Source organism: Mastomys coucha, unplaced genomic scaffold (genome assembly GCF_008632895.1).
Source record: "Mastomys coucha isolate ucsf_1 unplaced genomic scaffold, UCSF_Mcou_1 pScaffold21, whole genome shotgun sequence".
NCBI lineage: Eukaryota > Metazoa > Chordata > Mammalia > Rodentia > Muridae > Mastomys > Mastomys coucha.
Window position 1 is genome coordinate 100,184,829 of NW_022196904.1, and position 26,184 is coordinate 100,211,012.

The following is a 26,184-nucleotide window of genomic DNA, read 5'->3' on the forward strand; positions in this document are numbered from 1 at the left end:
GATTGTGTTTTCCTGTAGTTCTTTAAGGGATTTTTGTGTTTCCTCTTGAAGGGCTCCTAGCTGTTTACTTGTGTCCTCCTGTATTTCTTTGAGGGTGCTATTTATGTCTTTCTTAAGGTCCTGTATCATCACCATGAAGTGATTTTAGATCTGAATCTTGCATTTCTGGTGTAATGGTGTGTCCAGGACTTGCTATGGTGGGAGAATTGGGTTCTGTTGATGGCAAGTGACCTTTGTTTGTGTTGTTTATTTTCTTATGCTTGCTCCCCGACCCCCCGGCATCTGGTTAACTCTAGTGCTACCTGCCCTTGCTAAATCTGACTGGAGCCTGCCTTCCTGTGATCCTGGTTGTGTCAGAATTAAGGTGACTCTGTGATCCTGTGATTCTAGGATCCTGGGATCCTGGGCTTGTTAAATCACCTGGGAGTGTGGCTTTCTCTGTGAGTTGTGGGACTGGCTTCAGAGCTTGTGCCCAAGGTCTGCCCAGAACACTAACCCAGACAGACCGGAAGGAAGTGGAGTCACTGGGCTGGTGGAATTCCTGTGTGCCTGGTCCTGCTGGTTCCAGTTACTCCCAGTGTTGGTACAGATGTTGGTTCTTGCTTACCTCTGATCCTGGGTGTGTCAGAGCACCTGGGAGTGGAGCTTACTCTGGGTGTTGTGGGACTGGCTGTGGGCTCCTATAGTTCTTTAAGGGAAGTTTGTGTTTCCTCTTTAAGGGCTTCTAGCTGTTACCTGTATTCTCCTGTATTTCTTTGCGGGAGTTATTTATGTCTTTCTTAAAGTCCTGTATCATCATCATGAGAAGTGATTTTATATCTGAATCTTGCTTTTCCAGTGTGATGGTGTGTCCGGGACTTGCTACAGTGGGAGAATTGGGTTCTGATGATGCCAAGTAACCTTGGTTTCTGTTGCTTATTTTCTTGTTCTTGCCCTTTGCCATCTGGTTATCTCTAGTGCTAGCTACCTACCCTGGCTAAATCTGACTGGGGCCTGTCCTTCCTGTGACCCTGGTTGTGTCAGAACTGCTCACAGTCAAGCTGTCTCTGTGATTCTGTGATTCTGGGCCCGTTAGAGCACCTGAGGGTGGAGTTCCTCTGGGAATTGTGGGACTGGCTGCAAAATTTGGGTCCAAGGTCTGCTAGGGCACCCACTCAGACAGACTGGACAGAACCCAATCCACTGGGCTGGCACAGTTCCTGTGTGCCTGGGTCCTGCTGGTCCCAGTTGCTCCCAGTGTTGAGACAGATGTGTTCTCCTCACCTCTGATCCAAGGATGAAGGCCTTCTCATTTAATATTCATTTATTTAAAGATTTATTTATTTATTATATGTTAGTACACTGTAGCTGTCTTCAGACACACCAGAAAAGGGCATTAGATCTTGTTATGGATGGTTGTGAGCCACCACGTGTTTGCTAGAATTTGAACTCAGGACCTTCAGAAGAGCAGTCAGTGCTCTTAACCGCTAAGCCATCTCTCCAGCCCCTCATTTAATATTTATTAAAGGAATCATTTCTGTCCTTTTAAACAATATTTAAATTAAAGAACTTTTAAAAAGTTTTAACGATGTGGAATGGGAAGCCTGAATGAGAATTCAAGTCAAGGAAGCTGATGAACTGTGTTAAGAGACAAATCATTGCAAGTAAACTTTAAGAATGAGTGACAACAGTGGGGGTGAAATAGCTCAGAGTTGGGAGAACATTAGACTGAAGAATGAGCAATAACAACAATAACAAACTATTATGCTGAATGGGGGCTGGGAGAAAAATAAAATAAAGGGACAGAGGGTTAGGATGTAGAGTGTTTGTCTAGTATGAGCAAAGCCCTGTTTGATCTCTAGCACTGCATTAACTGGGCTTGGTAGTGCACACCAGTAATCCCAGCATTAGGGTGCTGGGAGCAGGAGTATCAGAAAATTGGGGTCATCCTTGTCTACAAAATGAATTTTAGGCCAGACTGGTAAACATAAAGTCATCTAAAAAACAAACAGAAAATCCATACCTGGGCTGGGGAGATAAGTCAGAGCATTTGTTACACAAGTGTGAAGGTTTCAGTTTGATTTCTCCAGCATCAGCATAAATATCCCAGGAAGGCCACACACTCATAACACCAGATCTGTAGGAGAGAGGATCTCTGCGGATTGCTGGCCTCCAATCTAGCTTTGGGTTCAGTGAGAGACTATCTTAGCTGTTTTTAGAAAGGTTTGTTATAAGAGGAAACCATGAATACCAGAATGCAACTATAGTAATAATAAATAAATTAAAAAAAAAACAAAAACAAAAACAAAAACCTCCAGGGGCAAATGGCTAAGACTTGTCAAGCAGTCTTTAGACTAGGCTTATTGTATGTATGTTTCAGCAATTTTAAGTGAGGCCAGGCCCCAGAGATTCCAGAGACCTGGTTATGGGAATCAGTCAACACTTCCAAACATTGAAGGCTTTTACACTGTGTTTGGGCTTTTCAGTCCCAAAGGCAGTGATGCCAACACCATGGGCTTCTCCAAACACACATCCCACATTCCACCTAGATTATCTCCCTTCATGCCTTGAATGTGAGTGAAGGTGCTTCTCATAGATACTTTTTTTTCTCAACTCCTGGAAAACAAAGAGGCTTCATGCTTCTTCAAGACAATCTTTGGGATCAAGGGTAGAGGAGGAGATGATGGGGGAGTGGTTGCTTTTGACCTACAGATTAGCAGACAGTGGGAGCAGCAGTGAAGGATGAGAGTGGGGAAAGCAGAGAGGGGGAAGGAGCTCTGACACTTTAGCTTGGAAGCCTCCAGCATTTCAGGCTCATTGTGTTTATAGCACCAAAGCAGGTGTGAGGAGGCCTAGAGGTGTCTTTCTTCCCTTAAAACCTTAACTTGTTTTCTAAACTTCTCTCCTTGTTAAATAAACCTCAGTGGCTATAGAAAGTGGCTTTTCCAAATGGTTCACACCTCTTTTCTATACCTAGCTCTCCATAGATTTTACTGATTTCATAGCCCCCTTCCTGGCCTCAGGTTATTTTATTGGCCCAAAGGGAAGCCATCTCCTATTAAGGTATACTGGTGTGAGGCCCATCAGGATGCTCTTTAACATACACTCTATTCAGAAAAAAATTCTGTTCCAGAGATCAATATATCAACTCAAACAAACCCTCACCTTTGGAAAGTACAAGTGCAAAGTATATACAAGGGGCCCAAAGCTGGGCTTGGATTTGAGTTGTATAATGAACAGTGATGAGTGACAGTTCTGGTTTCACATTCTGCATGCACGGTTAGGATGCTGATACCTATGGCTCAAGACTGCTGTTGTTTTCATATCAAATAATGACAATTTTGGTGGAGTAAAACACAAATTTAGGGGCTAGAGCGATTACTCAGTGGTTAAGAGAGCTTGCTGCTCTTTCAGAGGACCTTGGTTTGGTTCTCAGCACCTATGTCGGTTGCCCTTACTTACTCTTTTTCAAATTCAAGGCCTCTTTTTTTCAATAATTGTTGTTACATGTATATATGCATGCATATACATGTATCTTCCCAAATATAACCTGCTCTGTCTGTAGAACATTACTCATATATATGTTTTCAGGGTTGACCATTTGGTATTGGATAACCAATTGCTATGTTATTTCCTGGGGAAGACTATTTTTCCCTCTCTCAGAATTCCTTGGTTGCCTATAGGTCTTTGTATAGTGTTGAAGACTCATGGGCCTTTCCCTGTCCAATGTGACATATTTACTGGAGTCTTCCTTGGTCAGCTTATATTTGCATGATCATGTTAGTGAGATTTCATGGGGACAACTTCTGTTATTGCTAGGAGATGCCATCTCATGGCAAACTCCCTGATATTCTGGCTTTTATGATGTTGCTTTCTCCCTCTTCAATGTTCCCTGAGTCTTAGGTGTGGGAGCATTTTATAGATGTATCCATTGGAACTGCACTCCACAACTCTGCATAGTGATTGGTTGTGGTTTTCTGTAATGGTCTCTGTTTACTGCAAAGAGAAGTTCCCTTGATGAGGACTACAGTTATCAGAGTATAGCTAGGGATTATGCTAGCTTAGTAAAGTAGTGGTCTAGGTTCTCTTCTAGGATTCATGACTTCACTAGCCCTGGGTAGTTGGTGAACTTTCCAGTACCTAGCATGGCTTTCCTCTTGTTGAGCAGATCTTAAGAACAATTAGAGAATTATTGATTACTGCCAAAATATGTATGCCACTACCATGCCCTTAAGGTCATCTTGCCTGTTTGGTCATTGTTGTGGTTCAAAGGCATCCTAGCTGGGTAGGACTATTGGTGGCTTTCTTCCTTTGTAAGTTTGCATAGCATCTTCTTTTACCATAAAAGCTAGTTCTCAAAGAGCAGGCATCTAGGTCAGTTCCAGTTCCTTGGGCCCTGAATCTGAAGAGCGTGGTGTCTTAGGCAATAGGCGCTTACCTTCTTCCTCTAGGCAGTTGCAACCAAGAGCACTAGTAATAAGCTATATATTTTGGGAGTCTTTTGGACATTCTCAACCAACAACTCAAAAAAGTGCTTCTCATATCTGCTATCTGCATGTCACCATGCTTCCCACAGTAATGACAATGGACTGAACCTAAACCAGACACAGTTGAATGTTTTCCTTTATGAGAGTCATGGTCATGGTGTCTCTTCACAGCAATAGAAATCCTACCCAAGTCAGAAGTTGGTGCCAGGGACTGGGGTATTGCTGTGATAGGCCTGGCCGTGCTTTTGTTTGGAAGAATGTGAATGGATTTTGAGACTTTGGGTTATAAAAGCAGTCGAATGATTTAGGCAAGGCTTTATGGGCCATCCTAGTAGGAACATGGAAAGGCAGTGATGCTGAGGTGATTTGAACTATGGAGGCCTGGCTCAAGAGGTTTCAGAAGAGAAGAATATGAGTATGTGACCTAGTGACTGTTCTTGTGCTATTTTGGGAAAGAATGTGGCTGCTTTGTGTCCTTGTCCAGAAAATCTGCCTGAGGCTAAATTGAAGAGTTTTGGATTAATTACAGTGGCCAAGGAAAGCTCAAACAGCCTACTATTGACTCTGTCATGTGGTTATTAGTGTTCACTCTTTATGCAGATCCATAATGTAAAGAAATAAGCTGAGCAAGGAAAAACAGAAAATGTACAGTTCAAGGAGGAAAGGGGGCAACAGGAAGTTGATTGGAGCTAAATCCTGTGTTCAAGGAGATACACAGATTAAAGATAAGCATGGCCTGATGTTAGAGTGGAATAGAGTGGAATAAAGATCTCAGAGCAAGATCCACCCAGCCAAGCTTCCAACTTGTGAGAAGGAATCAAGGAAAAGCTTAAAACTGGGGGTGGTGGTGCATGTCTTTAATCCCAGCACTGTGAAGGCAAAGTCAGTCAGGCCCCTGAGTTCAAGGCCAGCCTGGTCTACACACCAAGTTCTAGGATAAGCTTAAGCAGTGAAGGAAACCAGCACAAATAGAAAGCTGGTGAAGATCTAATTGAATGAGTGGGCCATGTTCCAGCCCCAGTAAGCAGCACAACTTGGCAGCTTTGGACACATAATTCTGGCTTTAAAGTCAGGATAGAGAAAAGGAGTTATGGAATCTCCCTTTGCAATTAAGGAAAGCTGCTGAGACCAGGCATGAGTCAGGAGTTTTCCTGCATGGAAGCCTAGAGAGGCCATTTGTGTGAAGCTGTGAAGGTGAAGCCTGAATTGCCTTGGAGTCCCCAAGATATTGAAGATGCCAGAGTCATGGGATACCTGCTGAGAAGAGCTGTTAACAGGAAGTGGAACTAGCCCAGAGTAAAGAAGTGTGTTGCAGTCAACAAAGTGGAAAGGTCTTGGAGATCTGACATCAGACTTGGAGTGGTAGAGTTGGAGTGTGCCCAGCTGGTTTCTGGCTTTTCTTAGGTCCAGTATTTCCTCACTAGGCTCCCTTCCCTTCCACTTGGAAGGGTAATGTATATCCTGTGCCATTGGATGTTGGAAAGATGTGATCTGCTTTTTCAGTTTGATTTTACAGGGAATTACAGTTAAGAGATTGCTATGAATCTCAGAAGAGACTTTAAACTTTGGAGTTTTGAACAAGTTTGAGGCTGTTATAGACTGTGGGGTCTTTTGAAGTTGAACTCAATGCATTTTTGCATTATGTTATGGCTACAAGATAACATGGGGGCCAGGGCTGAAATGTGGTGGCCTGAATAGGAATGGCCCTCATAGACTCATGTGTTTGAGGTATAGGGGGTGGTACTATTAGAAGATGTGACCTTGTTGGAGGAAGTGTGTCACTGTGGAGGCAGGCTTTGGGTCTCAGATGCTCAAACAAGGCCTAATGTGATATGTTCTTCTGCTGTCTATAGATCAAGATGTAGAACTCTCAGCTACTCGCCAGCACCATGTCTACCTGCATGCTGCCATGCTTCTCACCATGATGATAATGAACCCTTTGAACTGTAAGCCAGCCCAAATTAAATGTTTTCCTTTATAAGAGTTGCCATGGTCATGATGTCTCTTCACAGCAATAGAAACACTAAGACACTCTCTCTTTTTCCATACAGAGAACCCTGCCCGCTTCTGACTCCTAGATTCCCATTCCTTGATCAGATCATCTATACTCTGCTAATCCCCCTCTCTATTGCTCTCCAACCACTCTACCCCTGCAATAGTCCTTCTTAAAACTTCCCTGCTTTCTTCAATTGCTCCAGGATATGTTTGTGAATCTGGAGATTTGGAGCTAGGAGCCTTCAATGAGAGAGAACATATGTTATTTGTTTTTCTGGGTCTGGGGTATTTCACTCAATATGATCTTTGCTAGGTCCATCATTTACCTGCAAAATTCATGATTTCATTGTTCTTTACAGCTGACTAGTATTTCGTAGTGTATAAGTACCGGATTTTCATTATCTATCCATCAGCTTTAGGTCATTTAGGATGTTTCTGTTTCCTAGCTGTTGTGACTAGAACAGCAATGAGTGAGGCTGAGCAAGTATCTGTGGAGTGGTATGTCGACAGCTCTGGGCTTTAAGTGCCTGTGGCCCAGCATCCAGAAGCTAATTATCTGACTCTGGACTCCTGGCTGTTAGTATCATGGCTTCTTGGCAGCCAGAGCTTGTAACTCCATGGCTTTCTGGAATTCTCCCAGCAGCTAGGTCCCATAGCTTGTCACAGCGGTATGATTTCCACAGCGTCCACTCTCCACCCTTGCTCCCTGTCTCAACCCTTCTGCAGTCCCTCATGGTCTCAGCTCCCTGAATTCCCTGCTTGCTGGTCTTTCATGAAAGGCTTTAGCTGCCTTCTAGCCTGCAAGGTGTGGCAGCCTGGCAGCCTGGGGAGCCATCTGCTTCTTGTGTTCCCAGCTCAGCCCGTTCTACCTGTGCTAAAGACCAGAGGCTCTAAAGTGCTTGGGTGATATTTTATTAGGGTCTAGGCCACAACATCAAGGGTGAGTGCACAGGAGGGAGACCTTCTGGAGTGTTCTGACAGGACTGAGTCGAGGACCCTCGTGATGCCAGCCACACATGCACACAGCCTCCTGTCTGTTAACTACAGGGGTGTTTTTGCTTGTGCTTTGTTCTATTTTTACTTAGCCACATACTCTGCACAGGACAGGATCCCAAAAACAGTAATAGCAAAGAAATGCTTCCTATAAATAATCTCAGTCCACAGCCTTTAGAATAAGACCCCAAACCTTTCATTGAGAACACACACACAAAAGATAACCAAATATAGATATGCCCATCTTTTAGATGAGAGAACTCAGTAGGCTAAAGATGTTCATTTGTCCAGGTGAGTTTATAACATGGGAGTCTGGGGGGTAGATCAAGACAAATGCTTTAAAATTCACCTGGAGAAACAAACAGGGAAGAACAGATGACAGGAAATGTTTCAGGCCCTGGAGAAATGGCTCAGTCTAGTGATGGCCCTGCTCCACAATCTGAGGTCGCAAGCACATCCAGGCATGCCTCAGCTCCAGGTCCTGGTGGGAACCGTTTACCTGCAGGTTTCCCCTCTGGAAACTTTGCCACGGGCTGGGGTTTCTTACGGGGTCCCCTTGTTCTGCAGGGATGAGAGTTCTGGCCAGGTGGGCAAGGGATTTGGCATGAGATAAATAGAGTCGACACAGAGAAGTGTGGGATCTGAATGTATTTCTCAAAAATGGCATGAGGCTTTTACAGTCATTGCAAAAGAGAGATGAAAAATCTGGCAGCTCAGTAGTTGAGGTACCTCTGAAGCTACCTGAAACACACTGGGTCTAAAATAGCAGCCATCTCCTCTGGATTGGTGCAGTACCCCTGGGCTCCAAGCACGCTCAGGCCACATGGGCCTGGCCGGAGGCCCCGGGGGGGGTGAGGGGGCTGCAGGTGCACCAGCCAGGAGGGTAGAGGCTCGAATCTTGAATGCTGACTACTGTACTCTCTCTCTCTCTCTCTCTCTCTCTCTCTCTCTCTCTCTCTCTCTCTCTCCCTCTAGGCTCAAGGTCCCACCCATCCTTAGTAAAACACCCACTATGCTAATCTTCTGGGCTAGTAGAGACTGTCTCTTTCTTGCTAATTTCTAGGAGTGGTTCAGCTGCTGTACCTGACTGAGAATGAGGATTCTACTTGACCTTGCTCTGGGATAAGTCTCCCATTCTGTAAGCTTCAATCCCCTACCTACAATGTCAAAGGCAATTAGTCTAGATGGGTAACATTCTTTATGAAATTCCAGGCCAGGGTTTGGCTAAGATGTTGGAACATTGGTAAAGGTCAGAGAGCAATGTCCAATTTTATCTAGCTATTAATAAATCATATCTTGGTGAGCACCTAGCACATGAGTTCACAGGACATATCTGGGCTATCTCTGAGTTAGGGGATGCCACAACTGACTGAATACCCAGGAGGCACAGACTCCCTTCGAAGTCATAACTCCTCTTGTCTGTGATCAGGCTTTTACCCCTGATACTGTAGACCTACTGGGGTAGACGAGCGGGCACGACAAAACTTCACTTGTGTTGGTTATATCATTGCACTGTAACTTTCTCCCTTCACTGCTCTGGGCATCAGAGAAGACTATGGCATGTGGCTACTACTCCAGGATACAACCGTTGGTTTCTGAAACCCTGACCACAGCAGCAAGAGCCTGCAGCTGGTGCAGTGTGGCTAAACATCTTTTCTCCTTGAGCCTTTTAAACAATGCCCTAGTCAATTCTTGGAACTAAGAAACTTTGAAGAAAATCTTTGAAATGTTAGAGGGGCAGTGATGAGGGTGAGGCTTTCTCTGTGTAGCCTGATGCTGGGGTGCTTCATCTCTGTGCTATGCTGCTCTGCCCTTTCTGAGATGGGGCTATTGAAGATCTGACATGGCTGCAAACAGTTGTCATGGTATCCTTTTCAGGCAGTAATTACAAGCAAAGTGTCTGTGCACGGTCAGTATTTTCCTCTAAATCTTACCAGAACAGGAGGTTACTTGACACTTTTCTAAGGGGTAAGCCACTGACAAAGTACCCACGGCTGTCACCCCACCACCTTTACCACCACCATGATTACCAATACTGCCGCTGTCACCTCTGCCATCACCGCTGCTGCCACCGCCACCACTTTTACCACTCCCTATTCTGGTATTTCTAGACTCATCATGCTATCACTTGTCTGGCCTTCTGCCTCCATTTCCTTGTGCTGAGCTCTGGTCTGCCATCTTGAACTCCCTGACCAGCCCTCGGATTAAAGCTGTATTTGCTTTGCTTCCACTGGGGCTCTGATGTGATAGAATCACACTTCAGAGCTATCTTTTACTAAAGAGTATTGTGCTCTCTGGATCACATTGCTGCAACCAATCCCCAGGTTCCTGTACTTTCACTAGGCAGGTCAGTATTTGTCATCATCTCTGACCGCCGTGACCTTCCTGGCAGGATTCTCAGGGTCATGCTGGTTTCAGCAGGTAAGGATTCCTCTTGTTCCCCATTGGCAGATATAAAAGAGAACCCCAACATCTTATTCTCCTGCTGCTCCCTTCCTACCTGAGAGGAAGTGCCTGTGAATCCCTGAGCTACGCATTAATGGATTGATTTTGTTCAGCAGTGTGGATTTTGTACAACAAAGTATTAATGGGGTCTCTCCTGCCTCCAGTGCCTTACTTGTCAAGGAAAGATTGAAGAAGACCAGAACCTGCTGTGAAGCCAGCTGGTGATTTAATTTCACCTAATTTTTCTACCTCTAGGGAAATTGCCAAATTAATGAGAAGCCAGACCTCTTAGCCGTTCTCTGATGCAAAGTGAGACTAGTTGGTCTGGGAATGTGGGACACAGCCACTGTGTCCTCTGATACAGGGCCACCTGGGTGTGCTAGGGTGGCTGTAACCATCCTGTCTGTGGCTGATACAGGGTCCAGGACACACGATGGAAATTGAGCTCCATGTCCTGGTGAGAGCAAGTTTGTTCTCAGGGTTCCCTCAGGAAATGTCTACAGAATTCCATGGCTGTTTCTATTAAGGAATGGATGCTGCTTTTTCTTTTCTCCTGGTGACCGCAGGCACCCGGGAATGTGGATAAACAACCGTTACTTTCCGCAAGCCTGAACAGCACAGGCAGGTAGAGCTGGTACAGCTGATCCCAGCTCTGGTACTGGTTGGAGACTGGGCAGATCACTTTTGATTGGGCCTCAGCTGGTTGATCTCAGCCCTGGGATGTCTTGGGGTGCATGCTGCTTTCCAGTTCTATTCATCTTTATTTTATTTGTTTTTCAGAGCACCCCGTAGCCTTGAGCATTACACAGTCTTACAACTTTTATAGATTCTGCCACCACAACATTCTGGCAATGAAAATGCTTTAAGAAAAAAAATCTGCTACATCTTTTTTCTCTGATTTGAGAGATGGTAGCAAAGCATTCCTTTTCTTTCTTTTTTTCCTTTTCTTTTTTTTTTCTTTTTTTTTTTTTTTTTTTTTTTTTTTTACATTAAATTACTAGGTTAGCACAAAAAGTACTGTTTCATTACAACATTTTCACACATGTGCCATTATACTTTGCTCTCATTCAGTGCCCCCTCCACTGTTCTTCCTTGGGACCCTTCACAGCCCACTGGTTTTCCTCTTCCAGTTGCTCCCTTCTGTTTTCTTTCTTTTGTGGGTGTTTATATGTTTGTGTTGGATGGGTACATGAGTGTGTGAGTACACACATGTGTGGAGGTCAGAGCAGGATGTCTGTGGCTCCCTGTCTTCCTCATTCACTTGCTGTCTTATTCCCTTGAGACATGGTCTCTTGATGAACTGGAAGTTCATTGTTTTGGGCTGGTCTGCCAGCAAGCTCTTGGAATCTGCCTGTCTCTGCACACCATCCCCACCCCCCGCCCCCATGATGGAGATACAAGCAGGTATAGCCATGCCTCTTGGGCTTTTATGTGGCTGATGCAGAGCCAAACTTTGGTCCTCTTGTTTGCAGATCCAGCTTACCAACTGAATCCTCTCCTCCACCCCTACTTTCTACTTTCTTATTGGGTATGCTCCATTCCCTGACAGCTTCCCACTTCTCTCAGGACCACCTCTTTTCCACCCCTCAACAAAATGATCATGACACCTTCCTGCCAAGGGGCCAAGTCACAGACTTTGTCAGCATGCTGTCTCTTGGATTTATAAATATTCCCCTGCTCCCTGTCTCTCCTCCTGGCTCCCAGCACAGCCATCCCTCAGAACTCCTGAACAGATCAAAAGTCAAGAATTCTCAAAAATCAGAGATAGAATATTTGCACATGGACCATACACATCTCCCTGTACTCCTTGTTTACTTGCTATTTTTGAGACAGGGTTTTACTATGTAGCTCAGGCTGGCTTTGAACTCCTGTTCCCATTGCCCTAACCTCCTGAGGACTGGAATTGCTTGTATGCAGTACCATACTGAGGTATCTTCCTGTGTTCATCACCTCTAGATTACTTAGAATACCTAATGCAATGCAAATAATACATTAGCAGTTATCATAATTACTCTTCAGAGAAGTTCACAGATGTTTGGTACAGTTTCCTTTAAAAGAGAATTCTCAGTGTATCATTAGTTATGTCTGTGGGTGCAGAATCAGTGGACATGAAAAGCTGGTTCTATTCTGCTGGATCTAGTCCCTGTGTTCTGAACTAGGCAGCAATGCTGAATGCATTGGGGGATTGGTGGATAATGCTCATGCAAAAGCTTAGCCATTGTAGAACATCAACAATATCTCAGGATATTGGTGGTTTCTTCTGGAATCCTCAAGATACTGGATTTCTTAACCTGGACTTCTTTCCTGCCTGGGCCAACTTTGTCAATAGGGTTTCCTATCACATAATGTTTCTCATTTCTCCAAGCAAGGGCACACTGCTCTACCCCAGGGACCTCTTGACCCATTCTTAAGTTCTTTCAGAGTTTCCACAGCTGAAGGTGAGAAAGAAGATTCTTCTTTAAAAGAAGTAAACAGAATGCTGCAATATAATTTTTTCCACCCATTTTTAAAAAATCATGAATCAAAAGTAGTCAGCTTTCTTTCCTCAACATCCTTAGAACATTTCAAATATAGTGTGTCCTGGGCAGCTCCTGAGATGAAGGTCTAGCCTGTAGCCTTTCCCAACTTTATTTGCGTGGAACAGTTTATTTTCTAAGACTGGACTAACATCTCCCTCGGTGTTTAGTGGAACACATTTTGGAAAATGTTTTTCTGTTATACGATTTACCACATTGTAGTGCAATGATTCATTCACGTGTCTGCCTCCCCTACTGGGTCGTGCTTTCCTGAAGGGCAAGGAATGCATCTCTTTCTTGTTATTGTCTGCAGCATGTAACACAGTGCTTCCTAGGGCTGGTCCCCTCTACAGATCTTGTTAAGATCACCAGCACCTTCCATCTCTCTTCTCCTCTTATGAAATTCTGGGCATCATTGCTCTCAGTTTGGGCCTCTTTCCTCTTCCTTCAAGGATCCTTGAGCCTTTGGCCCTGGTGACATTGGATCCTCTTTGGCAATATTGCTGTTGAGTCAGTCTCTCAGACCCGTTAGCTGCACATTGAGATACCCAAAGTCCTCAGGCAGACAGTTTCTACTCTGCCTCCACACTTTGCTTCAGGTTGTCAAGTTGACCCACTGCATCGAATAGCTTATAAACGAATAGTGGTAATGTCTGTGCTTTTATACATGCTTTTTCTCCTGAGTGGGAGACTCATCAAATTGCCTATTTGAGATCTCCTCTTAAATGCTACAGCAACTTCAGAACAAAATTGGTTTTTACTCAAAAAACCTGTTCTTTGTCCACTTAGCACATCACACCTGCCAGCACTCATATCTAAATTCTAGTATATTTCCTTACTTTCCCTTTCTATCCATTGGCATCTTGTTCTGGTACAGGGCTGTGATCATTAAGATTAGCAGTTGGCAAAAATTCACTCTCTCTGCAGAGGAGATATTCACTACCTAGGTGGTAGTTAACTTACTCTGACAGCTGGGATGTTAGCAGTGTGTCCAGAACTATGGTCTTGATGTGCTTGGAAAATGTGCTTTGTCTCTTGCAGACTGTTTCAGTCACTGGATTTGCTAATTTTCTGATGCTGTGATAAAACACCATGACCAACAGCAACTTGAGGTTTCCAGGTCCAGGGGGAGAGAGTCCACATGGCAGGGAAGGGAGGGCATGACTGCAGGAGAGAAAAGCTGGATAATCATACTTTTATCCACACACAGGAAGTGGAGAGAGAAAGCATGGAGTGGGGTGGGGCCATCTACCCTCAAAACCCTAGTGACACACTTCCTCTAACAAGGCTGCCCCTCCTAAATATCCCATGATCTTCCCCCAAAGCACCACCAACTGAGGACCAAGTATTCAAATATATCAGGCTATAGAGAATGTTTCTCATTTGGACCATCACAATCACCAATATATAGCTTCTAGATTATTATCAAAACTCATCCTAGCTTCACCTATAGAAATAAGTATGAGCCTGTTGTAAACCTTCCTTTTATAATAGGTGTGATGCTCAGTGGCATCAGTAGAGGGTGCTGAGTGTGGTTGCCTCCTTGGCACGCATTCCGCCAGACCACCTTGATAAGGGGGGGGTGCTTCTAATGTTGGTGGCTTAGTACCTCACAAAATGTCTCCATGGACATGTTTCTAGTAGACTACTCCAGTGTTTCATTCTTACAATTATAAGCTATGCTGATTCTATCTGACTACAATGCTCTGTTATTATGCCTAGAGTTCTGTTTCAGATAAACTTAGCCATATTCTAGCATATTGACCCATCAGTTTAATTTTGAGCCTTTAAATACAGAGTCTTGATTGTAATACTTGTTTTCTATAAGGTTGGGCAGCTTACATCCCCACTCTTCGACTCTCTCTCATATTCTCTCTCTCTCTCTCTCTCTCTCTCTCTTTCTCTCTCTCTCTCTTCCTCTCCCTCTCCCCCTCCCTCCTCTCTCTTTCTATGTGCGTGCGTGTGTGTGTGTGATATAGATATGTGTACATATGTATGTGGGTATACACACCCACATGTGGGCATTCAGAGGACAGAGGTGAAGGCAGGTGTTTTTCTCTGCCACTCTTATTTTTTTGGAGACAGAATCTTTCACTGAAAGTAGACCTTTCTGGCTTGGCTTGAAGGGCTGGCTAGCAAGTACAAAGGATCCTTATGCTCCTGCCCTCGAGCACTGAGGTTGCAGACAAGCACCACCATGCCTAGCTTTCTACATTGTGCTGGGGATCCAAACTGAGATCCTTATTGTCAATTGGCAGGTACTTTACTGGACAGAGCCATCTCCCCAGCCCCTGACACACGGTCTTTTCATCTGTTCTTCGCTCTTCATTTTTCCAGATGGATCTTAAAACCATTTCTGTTTTACCCCTAGACTTCAATTTTATAATTTCACTTAGAACATCTTTATTTTATTGAGTTCCTCTATCTAAGGGATTGACACAGCTTTATCTAGTTATCTGTGGTGTCCACAATAGAAGATTCCAGGTTTTCTCTTTAAGACTGTGAACTAAGATTATTTTTAGGGATTTTTTCTTTTACTTTGCATACAGAAAAGTGTCTTTTTCTTATGCCCTTTAAATGGCTGCTTTTATTTAGAAAAGTTATTGGATTTTGCATATTTACTTTGTGACAGGTCATTGTATTGGATTCTTACCATTTGAGGTTCTTGCTGTGAGTTTTTCTGGGATTTCCAAGCATGAAAACACAGTGATGCACATATGGTGGCTACTCCCCTCCTTTCCAGGAACTGCATCCCCTTCATATGCTTTGAATATCATCATGCTCAGGAAGGCAATGTTAAAATAGCAGCATCCTCTAAGAGTTTTATATTCCTGTGCAAAAACTGAATATGAACCCTCTTCACACACTATCAAGAAAATTTAGCCCAGAATGAATCACAGATTTGAATTTAAGAGCTAAAAACAATTAAACCAGAAGGGGAAGTAGAACAAGAAAAATCTTGTATTCTTGAAGATTTCCTAGGTAGGACTAAAAATTTATGAATCATACCAAGAAAAAATGATCAATTAAGTTTTATCAAAATGGAACCTTTTATTTTTTGAAAGACAATCCTAAGCAAATGGAAGGGTGAATCATGGGCCAGGAGGAAGTATTCTCAAAGCAGGGGTCTGACCAAGAACTTGCATTGAGAACATAAGAAGAATAAATACATATTTATTCTTATATATAAAGACATCAATACAGTAAGTAGGTGGATAATTTGAACAGACACCTCATCCAGAAAGAATCTCAGTGTAATCAAAACACCGCTGCATACCCACTCGACAGTTAAAATGAAGATTCGGATATTACCAAGTGCTGGAAGGAGCCAGAGTAGCTGTGGCTCCCACACTGCCATGGAGAATGCCACCAGCATAGGTATGTTGGGGACAGCTGCTTCTGAAGTTAAATGTTTACTAAATGTAACTCAGTACTCCTATATTTAAATATTTACCCAAGAAAACAACAAAAACAGCAACAACAACAAAAATCCATGTGTTTAGATAAACAGACTCACAAATATTTATGGAAACTTTATTTATAACAGTCCCAAACTGAAAATAATCTAAATATTTAAATGGATGAAGCAAACAGACTTTGGGTGCATCCTTATGATATAATGTTACTTGCACAAGACCATAGAGAGATCTCATTTGAGTTAAAGAAGCAGTGTGAAAGTGACTTAATGCTTCTAATGTGTGACTTTTGTATATATACATCCTGAGGGGGGCAAAATTAAAGGAATAGAAATGACACCAATGATTTCTATGGTTGAGATGAGAGAAAAGGTTAAATCTAAAGCCAGATGGGACCTGGCAGATAATAGATGGGAAAATGGTGCCTGAATAAATTTACCTGGTTTTAAAAAGAGATGGATACACAGATAACAGTACCAGTCATATTGTTAATATCAGCAGCAAGGTTGGCCACTCTTGTTTTAGTAGGAATGCTATGGCTATGCACAACTTTGGCCATATATTTGAAAAAATATGGCACATTCTCCACCATGTTAAGGAAATTGATTTTGGTACCTAAGATTTTTTAGGTGCCAGCAACAGAAATGGAGTTTGGCTGATTTAAGCAGAAAAAATAAATCATGGGCAGTAGTCTGGCTATCCCAGAGCCAGGAGAAAGGGAAGTGTGAACAGCTGGTATCCGATCATGACTGTGTGTAAGAGACGTGGCTGCCGCTATCTCTAGATAACTGCTGCCATCTTTGAATGAGTGGTAATGTAGTCTGAAAGACCAAGAATGCTGAGCTCTACAGCTAGGATATGGTACTCCAGCTTCTTCATCAGGATCAAGGAAGCTGATATGGCTGTCATTACTGGGAGCCTCGCCCCAACACACACAAGCTCCGTTTTCTGTTCCTGTTTCCTGTTCTACCCTATGAACACAGGGTGAGTCCTTGACCAGGCAATTCCACTGTTGTCATAAGGAAGGGCCCAGTGCCCAGAACAATATAAGAGTGTGGCATTTTCTCCATGTCTATGGTGGAAGGCAGTCTGCCACCACCCAAGTTCAAAAGTGGGCTGGGGAGACTGGCTCGGTCAACAAAGCACTTTCCTTATAAGTGTAAGACCTAAGTTTGATTCTCTGGCACCATGTAAAAATGCTAGGTGTGGAGAACTTGTAATCCAGCACTGGGGAGAAAGGGGTAGGTGGTTCCCTGGAGTTCACTGGCCAGCCAGACCAACATAATTAGTGAGCCTTAGGCTAGTGGGAAACACCGTGTCCAAGAAGGTGGGTGGCTTTCCGAACATGACAGTCTGGGGTTGGTCCTCTGACCTCTACGCTTTACCTTCCCTTCCTAATTCACACAATGCATATACACAAATGTGCACACACACACACACACACACTCACTCATAATATCCCCATTTCTCAAATGTAAGAAAGGCATTTGGTTATGGGACATCTTCCCCCTGAAAAAACCAAACCAAACCAAACCAAAATCCTCACAACTGTCATCATGTTCTACTATTCCCTGGTATCTTAGAGGATGGCCCTGTTGGAATTCATGATGAATCTTCATGGTTGGTTTTCTTGCTCTTGTTGAGATAATCATATGGCATCCCTTATTTGATCCACTCGTGTGTTCCATAAACAGATTTACTAATATTAAAACAGCATTGCCTTCTTTGGGAAACCTACTTGGCTGTGGTAAATTATTCTTTTAATATACTGTTGAATCCAATTTGCTAGCATTTTGTCTGGGATTTTCACATTTAGATTCATGAGTGAAATTGGTCTGGTTTGATTTTATGCGGTCTCTTTGTCAGCCTCAATGACATTCTGGGCTCCTTCTTCCCAGGGATTTCATGCCCCCTGGTAGGGATGTGATCTCTGAGATATTTTTCATAAACCACAGACTGTACTGCAGCCCACATGGCTCATCAAGTGTTAGGGAATTATGGGATAGATGCAGATATGATGAGAAATTCTAGATGCCCGAGGCAACCCTTAAATTAACTCTGGGACATTTACCAAGGGCCTGCCATGGACCAGCTGCTAAATGATGCAACCTAAAGTGTAAGTCAGCTGCTTCTCTGTGAGGAAAATTCAGATGAGCCATTGAGAACTGTCTGGAAGCAGAGAATGAGCAGAGATGTGGAGGGCCATCTCATTTGCCTGTGTTTTATTGTGGAGAAACCAAGCTCTGAGAAAGCATGACCCTTGCACACAATCCATTCTCTGGGTTCTCTGACCTCCTGCTCCTGCTTTTTCAAAGGCTCTACATCTCCACAGACACAGAAGCCAAGAGTTAGGTTCAGACCCCAGGGAAGACATTTTTCTCAGATCCTTCAAAAGGTCAGAGAAGCTATAAGTTTTTATACAGCTTGTGTTAATATGCTATGAAGTTAGGCCCTTGACCTTGGACCTCAGGAGATTATAGGCCTCTGAAAGCCTCCCCTCTCTGAGTTAGTTTTGCCCATAGGCAAGCCAAAAGAGTATTAGCTGCAGCCCAAAGGCAGAGCCATGTTACCTGGATCTAGTTTCTAGAGAGAGGGCCATGTAATTGACCTCAGGGCCCTGAGGTCCAAAGCCCCATCTGAGAAATGGGATAATAAGAGCACTTTAAGTTAACCCCCATTTATCTTTGTCACAAGCCTGCTTAATGCCATGGCTTGGTGGCCACAGAGGTGACCAAAGCTTAATAGATTACATTTCCTGTAGTTCAGATACCTCTAGACTACATGGTTTTGCACTCACAGGAATGCATCCACAAAAAGTCATGTCTTTTAGTTTTCTTCCGGTGGCATGTTTAGGAAAATGGAAAAGTCTTTGAATGCTGGTCTTGGAATTGCCTCCCCAGCCACTATGGGCTCTCAGTTTTCAAGATGAAGCTTCTAGGAATTCCTTTCTCTCTGTGCTCACATCCTACAGGATCTGCTGGTATTCATGACCACACATCAGGGTGAGTCCCCTACAGATTTCTCCCATCCAACAGGGTCTCTCTTCTGGCTTTGAAAAGGTAGCCTCTTGGCTGCAGTGCTCATTCTGGGCATGCATGGGAGCTGGGCGGGGCTCGGTGGACCTCTGGGAGTGTACTCTGGAATAGGATGCTGGGATCCCAGCCCTGGCCTTCTCTAGTTTTCTTTGGCTTCCCAGCTGTGGGGTTTTCTGCTCCCATATACTCCTACCACAATTTGCTACTTTGCCCTAGGCCCAGGGTGACAGGGACAATCAATCATATCCTAAAGCTTCCAGAATTATTAACCTAAATAAACTTTTTCTCTCTGTAAGCTGGTTACTTCAGGCAATTCCTTATGTGATGGAATGCTGACTAATACAGAGAGGCGAAGACAGAGGTCTTTGAAACAGATGAAGCTGTCATGAGTGGAGCCCTCTTATTGGCTAAGGTTTTGTTCTGTTGGCATCTGCTATGAGAAGATGACTTAGTCAGCAGCCATTTGGCTACAGGAATAGAAAGAGCCGGAACTCCACTTAAGAGCTGGAAGATGGGGGCTTTTCAAGCTTCTAATTGCGGGGGATTACAACCAAGGTGGCTTCTCAGAGACTGGGTCATCAGTGAGTCTTCTTCTTGGCATCTGTTAGCTCCATCTCTGAGCCCAGCTCTTTCCCCAAGTTCATAGCAGTTTTACTGTCACAGTGATTCCCGGTGTGGTCCTGCCTGGCAGTGGCTGTGGCTGGGTTCCCACTTCTCACCGTTGTCATACAACTTACCAGTCTCAGTAGCCTCAGGCCCACCATAGAAGAGGTGTCCTCCTTAGCTTTCTCTGGGATGTGTCACATGAGTGTACCATCCTGTGACCTTAGCCTGAGTCAGTAAGATATACAGGTAGGCTAGACACTACTTCCTAGGATTCATTCATTTATCTCAGTGTTTCAATTTCTATGAGTCAAGTGTGTCTTGGGGTCCTATTTACAGTACAAGATGACACAGAGGCTCAATGATAATACAGGGCTTAGATTTGGTCCTCTAAACTCATAGCATAAGATCTTCCCAGAGCATCACTATGGTCTTTTCCTTGTTCAAACCCAGAGGAGAACTGACCTTTGATGGATATGCTCTACTACTGAGTTGCAGAAAACAAAATAACATAATGTTACAGCCATGCAGAATGTATTGTAATAAGCCTGGGGAGGCAGAAAAGACCATTCATAGATCAACCATCAGCTGCTAGATCTTCTCAGGACACATTTTGGATGCCTTCCCCTGCCTTCTGACTCCATCTCCAAATACAGCGACAGAATGCATGTGCTCTGTCCTGTATCCATATCTTCCCAACTGTACCAGAATGAAAGAACACTTCTGAGAAACAAGGCTAGGCCCTTGGGATGCGGTAAATAAACAGGCAGGATTTCTGCCATTAGGAGTCTGAGGACAGACAAAGTCATATTTTGATTTCTTATGACAAGAAGCTGTGGGAGCATATACAAGGCCTGGCCTGGCTCCCAGATAGACCCTGGAAAATGTTGGGCTGAGGCCTGAGGATGAAGCATGCCCATTACTGGTGTTTCTGAATGTGCCCAGAATTATGTATACCATGTGGCTTTTCTCCTGGGCTCTCATAGCTTCAGGTAATATGATTATATCCGTGCCACAGATCGGGAACTGAGTAGGAGTTTGTATGTACTAGCTATGTTACATGGTTTAAGAAAAGTGTTACAGTCTGTCCCTCACACAGAACATAGCTGGAGACTTGTGCCAGTGGACATACAACCATGTGACAGCTGATAAATTGGCAATGTTACGCAACAGCATCTGGAGGCTGAGAGAAGGTGCAGCCAGATAGCCAGCCTCTTTGGAGCCCAGCAAGAAAGTAGCAGCCAAAGTCAGGAGGTGGTGTGGGGCTTTGGAGGGCCTTGTAAAGACTCATGGACCAGGTTAACAGTTTGCTACATAGTGCTGAAGAGATGGCTCAGTCTTTGAATTGACTGACATCCATGCTTGAGGACAAGTTTGGATCCCAACATCCATATAAAAGTGAGGTGAGTTGGCATGACTTCAGTGCTGGAGAGTCGAATGGAGACACACAGATCCTTGGAACACACCGACCAGCCACGTTACTAGGCAACTTGATAAACTCTTAAGTTCAGTGAAAGGCCCTGTCTCAAAAAAGTAAGAAGGAGTCAGAGAGATTGCTTTGGTGGTTCAAGCGCTTGCTGCCTAAGCATGAGGACTAGAATTTAGATCCTAGGAATCGTATGTCTGAAGTTAGGTGTGGTGATCTGCCTATAATTCCAACCTTGGAAAGTGGAGACAGGGGATCCTCAGAGCAAGCTAGCTTGGGAAACAAGCCCTGTTGGAGAACTCTGGGTGTAATTGAAAGACGTATCTTCAGTGATTAAGGTGGAAGCCAGTGAGGACAATTCCCAATATCAACCTTGAGCATATGCGTCCATGCACACATACGTATACACGTATCTACAAACATGCAAAAACACATATGCACCCAGTCACAAAGACACACACTAGCATTTAATTTAAATGTGATAGGTAGAACAACACTAAAGGAATTTAAGGACAGGAAACATATGATCATAAATGTCTATTTTTAAAAGACCATTCTGTTTGTGGGATGACACAGATTGGAAGGGGGCAGGAGGAGATGTGAGGAGATAAAATTAGAGGTTACTGTCTGGGCTCTGAGGATTATGAGGATGGTGGTGGTGGTGGTGTGTTTGTGTGTGTGTGTGTGTGTGTGTGTGTGTGTACAGGGGGACCCATGAAGACAGAGAGATACAGAGCGAGACCTGAAGTTCTTAGTTTTTATTTATAACTTTCAGAGGAGAATTTTACTTTGAGGATATTTGAGAATAGTTGTGTGTAAGAGTTGGTGGGATGGCTCTGGGGACCAGCAGGGTGTAAGCCACCTATTGAGTTTTCTGCTACTCGTAGATGTCACACGGCCAAGAAATCAGCAGCTGGGGCTGAAGTGAACCCCTATAGTGAGGAGGGAATGGGGTTCCTAGAGCTGTCCTGGGGGTTGGGTTGTAGGCTGGCTGTCTCAGTTCACTTAACAGAGAATTCAAACGACTCTTACTACTACTTCTCGGGAATTCATGTTCTTTGAGCTCAGTTTTTTAAGGGTGTCTGAATACATACAGGGGAAGAAATTAAGGGAACCACAGATCATAGCAAGGCTATGAGGATTCTTACTGCAGGTATCATAGCTGCATGGAGATCTGGAAATGGAGGATCAGGGCGGCTACAATGCAGGTAGCTTCTAGAAAGGGGCAGAATTATCCTATTATCACCTACACAGAAAGTCTGGTGGCTGTTTTTGTGCACTTGCCCAGATGAAGCCATGCTGGGCAGGAATAGTGGGTAGTATGCCTATGCTGTCTCCCTAACAGCAATCCAACTTACAACCGTGAGGAGTGGTGATTGCAGAGGCTCTCGGCTCTGGAAATGACTCTTGTACCTTGCTGTTTGCCCGAGGTCATGCACTCTTTAGGAGGCAGCCTTGGCAGCTTTGTAGGCTATGCTGGCTCCACTGTGCCATACTGTACCAGATCCTACTGTAGCTGGCTCTCAGTTCAGCTAAGCACTCTGCCCAAGGACATGCCCCCAGGTCCCTGGATTGCAAAGCTCTGTAAGAGTCAGTTCCCGGGGAATCTCACCCAGGACAATTTGTAATGTGTCAATGCGTTTTGTCAATATACAACAGTTCCATTTCTGCCTGTTTCCAGTTGGGTCCCAGAGGGACTTCTTCTTGAGACTGGAGGTAAAAGGGAGGCGGTGGCAGGCTTCCAGCATGCTGACGTACACGTAATTTAGCTCAGTGCCAGGGGGCCTGCCCTCCTGAGGCTCAGCTCTTCACTAAGAACAGACTCAGAAAGCACAGATGGGTTCCAGACTGTGCAATTCCCCGGTAGACTTCAAGTTTAGGCATCAGACACAGAGGCTGCCTTACGGGGACCACTTAACCAGTCCATGACACATGGATAAATTTCCTGGAAAACAAAAACAAAAGCAAAAACAAAAATCCTATGATATCTTTCATCTCTCTCTCTCTGTTTTCTTCCTTCCCCCTTTCCCTCCCCTTCTTCTCTCCAAAGAGGAGCCCAGCAAGAAAGGAGCAGCCAAGGAAGGAGAGGGAGCCCCTTCCTTTCTCTTGTTCTTTTCTGGCTCAACATTGAATTAACGGAAAGCTGAAGATTCTGCACAGACTACCACAGTAACAAAAGGTGTCAGCGTTAGTGGAGCAATGGAGGCTTCAGGACAATGTCTGCCCTTTGAAGTTGTATAAGTTGTTAGTATGTCCATCCTGATGTTATGTGGGAAACCAAACTATCCCTGCCATCAATGAATGTGAAGTTGATGGAAGTTAAATGAGACCTTGCTCCAGCTCCTCTGGGCTTAGGGCTTCACTGGTGGCTGTCACTCTGCAGATCTACCTAAGCACAGCGGACCTGGTGTTGTGTGGGGCAGAGGGTCTTCACGGCATGGAGGGTGATGAGGGTTGACAAGATGAGGAAATCTTTGTGCAGGCTCTCCTATCTACCCACATGTTTACAGACTTTGCTAGGTCTCCAAGATAGCTCCGCCCCAACCCCTAGAACTTTTGAATGTTCTTTCCATTCCTACAAAGAAGTCTTTGTGGATATGGTTCAGTTAAGGACTGTATTAGGCAGGGTTCACTTGAGGAATAGAATTGATAGAATGCCTGTATGTTAATAATGAGGATTTACTGGAATGGCTTCTGGTCTCCAAAACAGAGAGAACTGTTTCTCTTGATCTGAAAATACCTGCTCTGTGGCTTGTGAGTCTGCTGCATAGACCTTTATGTGCACACAGCAATCAGTACTTCTGGCAGCACTAAAGGTGGAGCCTTTGAGGATTGGGGTGGGGAGAGTAGTCCCTGATGGACACAGAGTGTGTAGGATTTCTTGTAGGTGTCTGAAAAAAAGGACAGAAATTCAGACACAAAGAAGGCAATAGTCAGGGGACAGAGCCAAACACACCTGTGTGTGTACTCTGGCATGGTTTCCTGCATGCTCTTTGATTTATGAAACCCTTTGAGCTTCCTCTTCTGAGAGATAAAGTGCCATAGACCATATACCTGTTGAGAGAATTTAATGAGCAAGGTCAAGCTAAAAATATCCTGTAGAATTCTACCACTGTTAAATACCAAGCAAGTAATACCATAAGAAGAGGCAGGGTAATTTGAGTGTAGATCTAACAACTCTGGCTTTCCGAAGAGCAGACCCCCTGAGATCTGACTGCTAGTCCACACTTCCTTTCACCTGCTTGCCAGGGCAGCAGCCAAGATTATATCTGTGAGTGTCAGAAATGGTGCTCAGGAAACACAGAATGGGTTTGCCTGGAGGAGGGTAGCAGGAGCCAGGTAGGTTCTGGGGACCAATCCCACAGGGTCTCAGGACACCAGGCAGCAGTACCAGTCACTTAATTTGCAGAGTTTGGTTGAAAGTGAAGCTGTGGGCTCCCTTGTTCAGAAAGCACTAAAAATCTCTAGGAAAGAAGAGCAAAGGACCAGATTAGGTGGAGAGCCTTCTGAGCACAGCCCTCCTAAACACAGGGCCCTGGGAGATAGCGAAAGCTTGCAGGTCTGTGGAGCCAGCTCTGCCTTGTTGAAGACAGTGGTGTTAAGGATGAAATCCAGCCAGGCTAGGCTGAGCAGGGCAGAGCTTAGCCACAGCCTAAGGCAGAGCTGCTCAATTCTGGCAGGTTCCTGAGTGTCCGGGCTGTCTAACCCATGCTGGGAACAGCAACTCCCATTGACTACACTGCTTGTCTTTACCGGACACAAACTTTATGTTAGAAATAAATGTAAATACTTTTAAGTGCTTTTTTTCTTGGTTTACTCTGTTTCTTGCTTAAGTTTAAAAGAATTAATAATAATATTAAACAATATTATTTTAATGGTGAACTGATCTTCAAATGCTAGCAGAACTAAAGTGAGAATGTCGGGGCCAGCAATTTTGTTATGTATTGATTCATTTGAAGGTGTCTTAAGTTTTACAATTCATCTGCGTATTTTGTCTTGCATGTGCCACCTACCCTTCCTGGACTAGGTACTTACTTTGGCACCCATTTTGTAGATACAGAAACTGAAGTACAGAAAGCTTGTTCTGTGTATGCCTATGTCCAAAGCCTATGTTCTTATCTCTCTTACAGTTGGTCCTTGTGCATAAGGTAGAACGGTAGTGTCGAGTGTTGGCAACCACGAATAACCTGCAACACACTTTCATGAGTTACCATTTCTCCTCTCACCTTGACATGCTGGTGCTGTGTTTACGGATGAGGAGACTGAGGTCTGGGGGATGTTTAGAGACCAAGCTCGGAGGCTAAGAGCTCTGAGTATACATTCTCTCTTGTCTATTGCAAGGACACTGGAATGAGAAATCCCTAGGAATATGGACACCCATCTCCAAGTGCCACAGTGACTGTAGAGAAGGGAGAAGTTTGGAAACTCAGTTGGGACGGACGCCTTCCTAGGCGTGACCTTCTCAACAATGACTGTTGGCATTCCACTTCTGTGGAACAGGGCAGAGGAACTCACACCTGCCCCTTCTTCCTCATTTGGGTCACAGAGCAAAAGGGTTAAGGGAGACCCTGGTGTTAGGACCCTTACTCTGCTTCTAAGCATCTGCTTTCCTTCAGCTTCATTCAGATGGCATTGGTAGCAGGGCCGGGGCGAGGTGGGGGGGAAAGGGGATGGCTTGTCATGAGGTCACAGGTTTGACCACTTTTATGTCAGAGAAGAACACTTGTTTCCAAGGCAGCACTCTGGGTATTGCAGCTAATCCTGTCCAGAGCCCTCACATCCTTGCCTTTGGGCTGGGACTAGTCACCGGTTCTCTGAGATACCAGGCTGGACTTCCTGTCAGCCTCCCTCTTGCTCCTTAGACCTGGCCCTGGTCTTCTTTCTTCTCACTTTAGTTCTGCTAACATTTGGAGATCAGTTCACTGTTAAAATTATTTTTTGGCCATATGAACATGGATGACTTTTAAAAAATAGCACTGTTGATCCTCCCCGCTTCCCTAGCCCCAAGACACAACAGACTACAGTACAAAACAACCTCTCTGGGTGTCAGGAGGACTTGGTTCTGATGTGAAGTTGGGATTTTTGAGACTACCATCAATATTTTCTGGGACACAGAAAAAAAAATGTCAGAGGTTGAATTTAATGTTTTAAATGACCTGAATCTCTAAGCCCAGTGATACTCGTAGGCAGGGCATTAGGGATATACATACTGAGATGCTAAGCCTTGTGTGCCTGGTACAATGAATATGGACAAGAGCCCATGGCTGGGAAACTCAGAGGGCTGGAGCT

At 44.4% G+C, this 26,184-nt stretch overlaps 1 protein-coding gene across 1 annotated transcript in view; it reads left to right on the forward strand.

Moving 5' to 3' along the window:
• The window catches only part of LOC116101350 (heterogeneous nuclear ribonucleoprotein A1-like), a 27,107-nt gene extending 5,284 nt beyond the window's left edge, over positions 1-21,823 (forward strand). The window contains exon 2 of the mRNA XM_031384933.1: positions 21,783-21,823. Within this exon, the coding sequence (XP_031240793.1) occupies positions 21,783-21,823 (41 nt within the window). The remainder of the gene's footprint in view (positions 1-21,782) is intronic.
• The last annotated feature ends 4,361 nt before the right edge of the window (positions 21,824-26,184 follow it).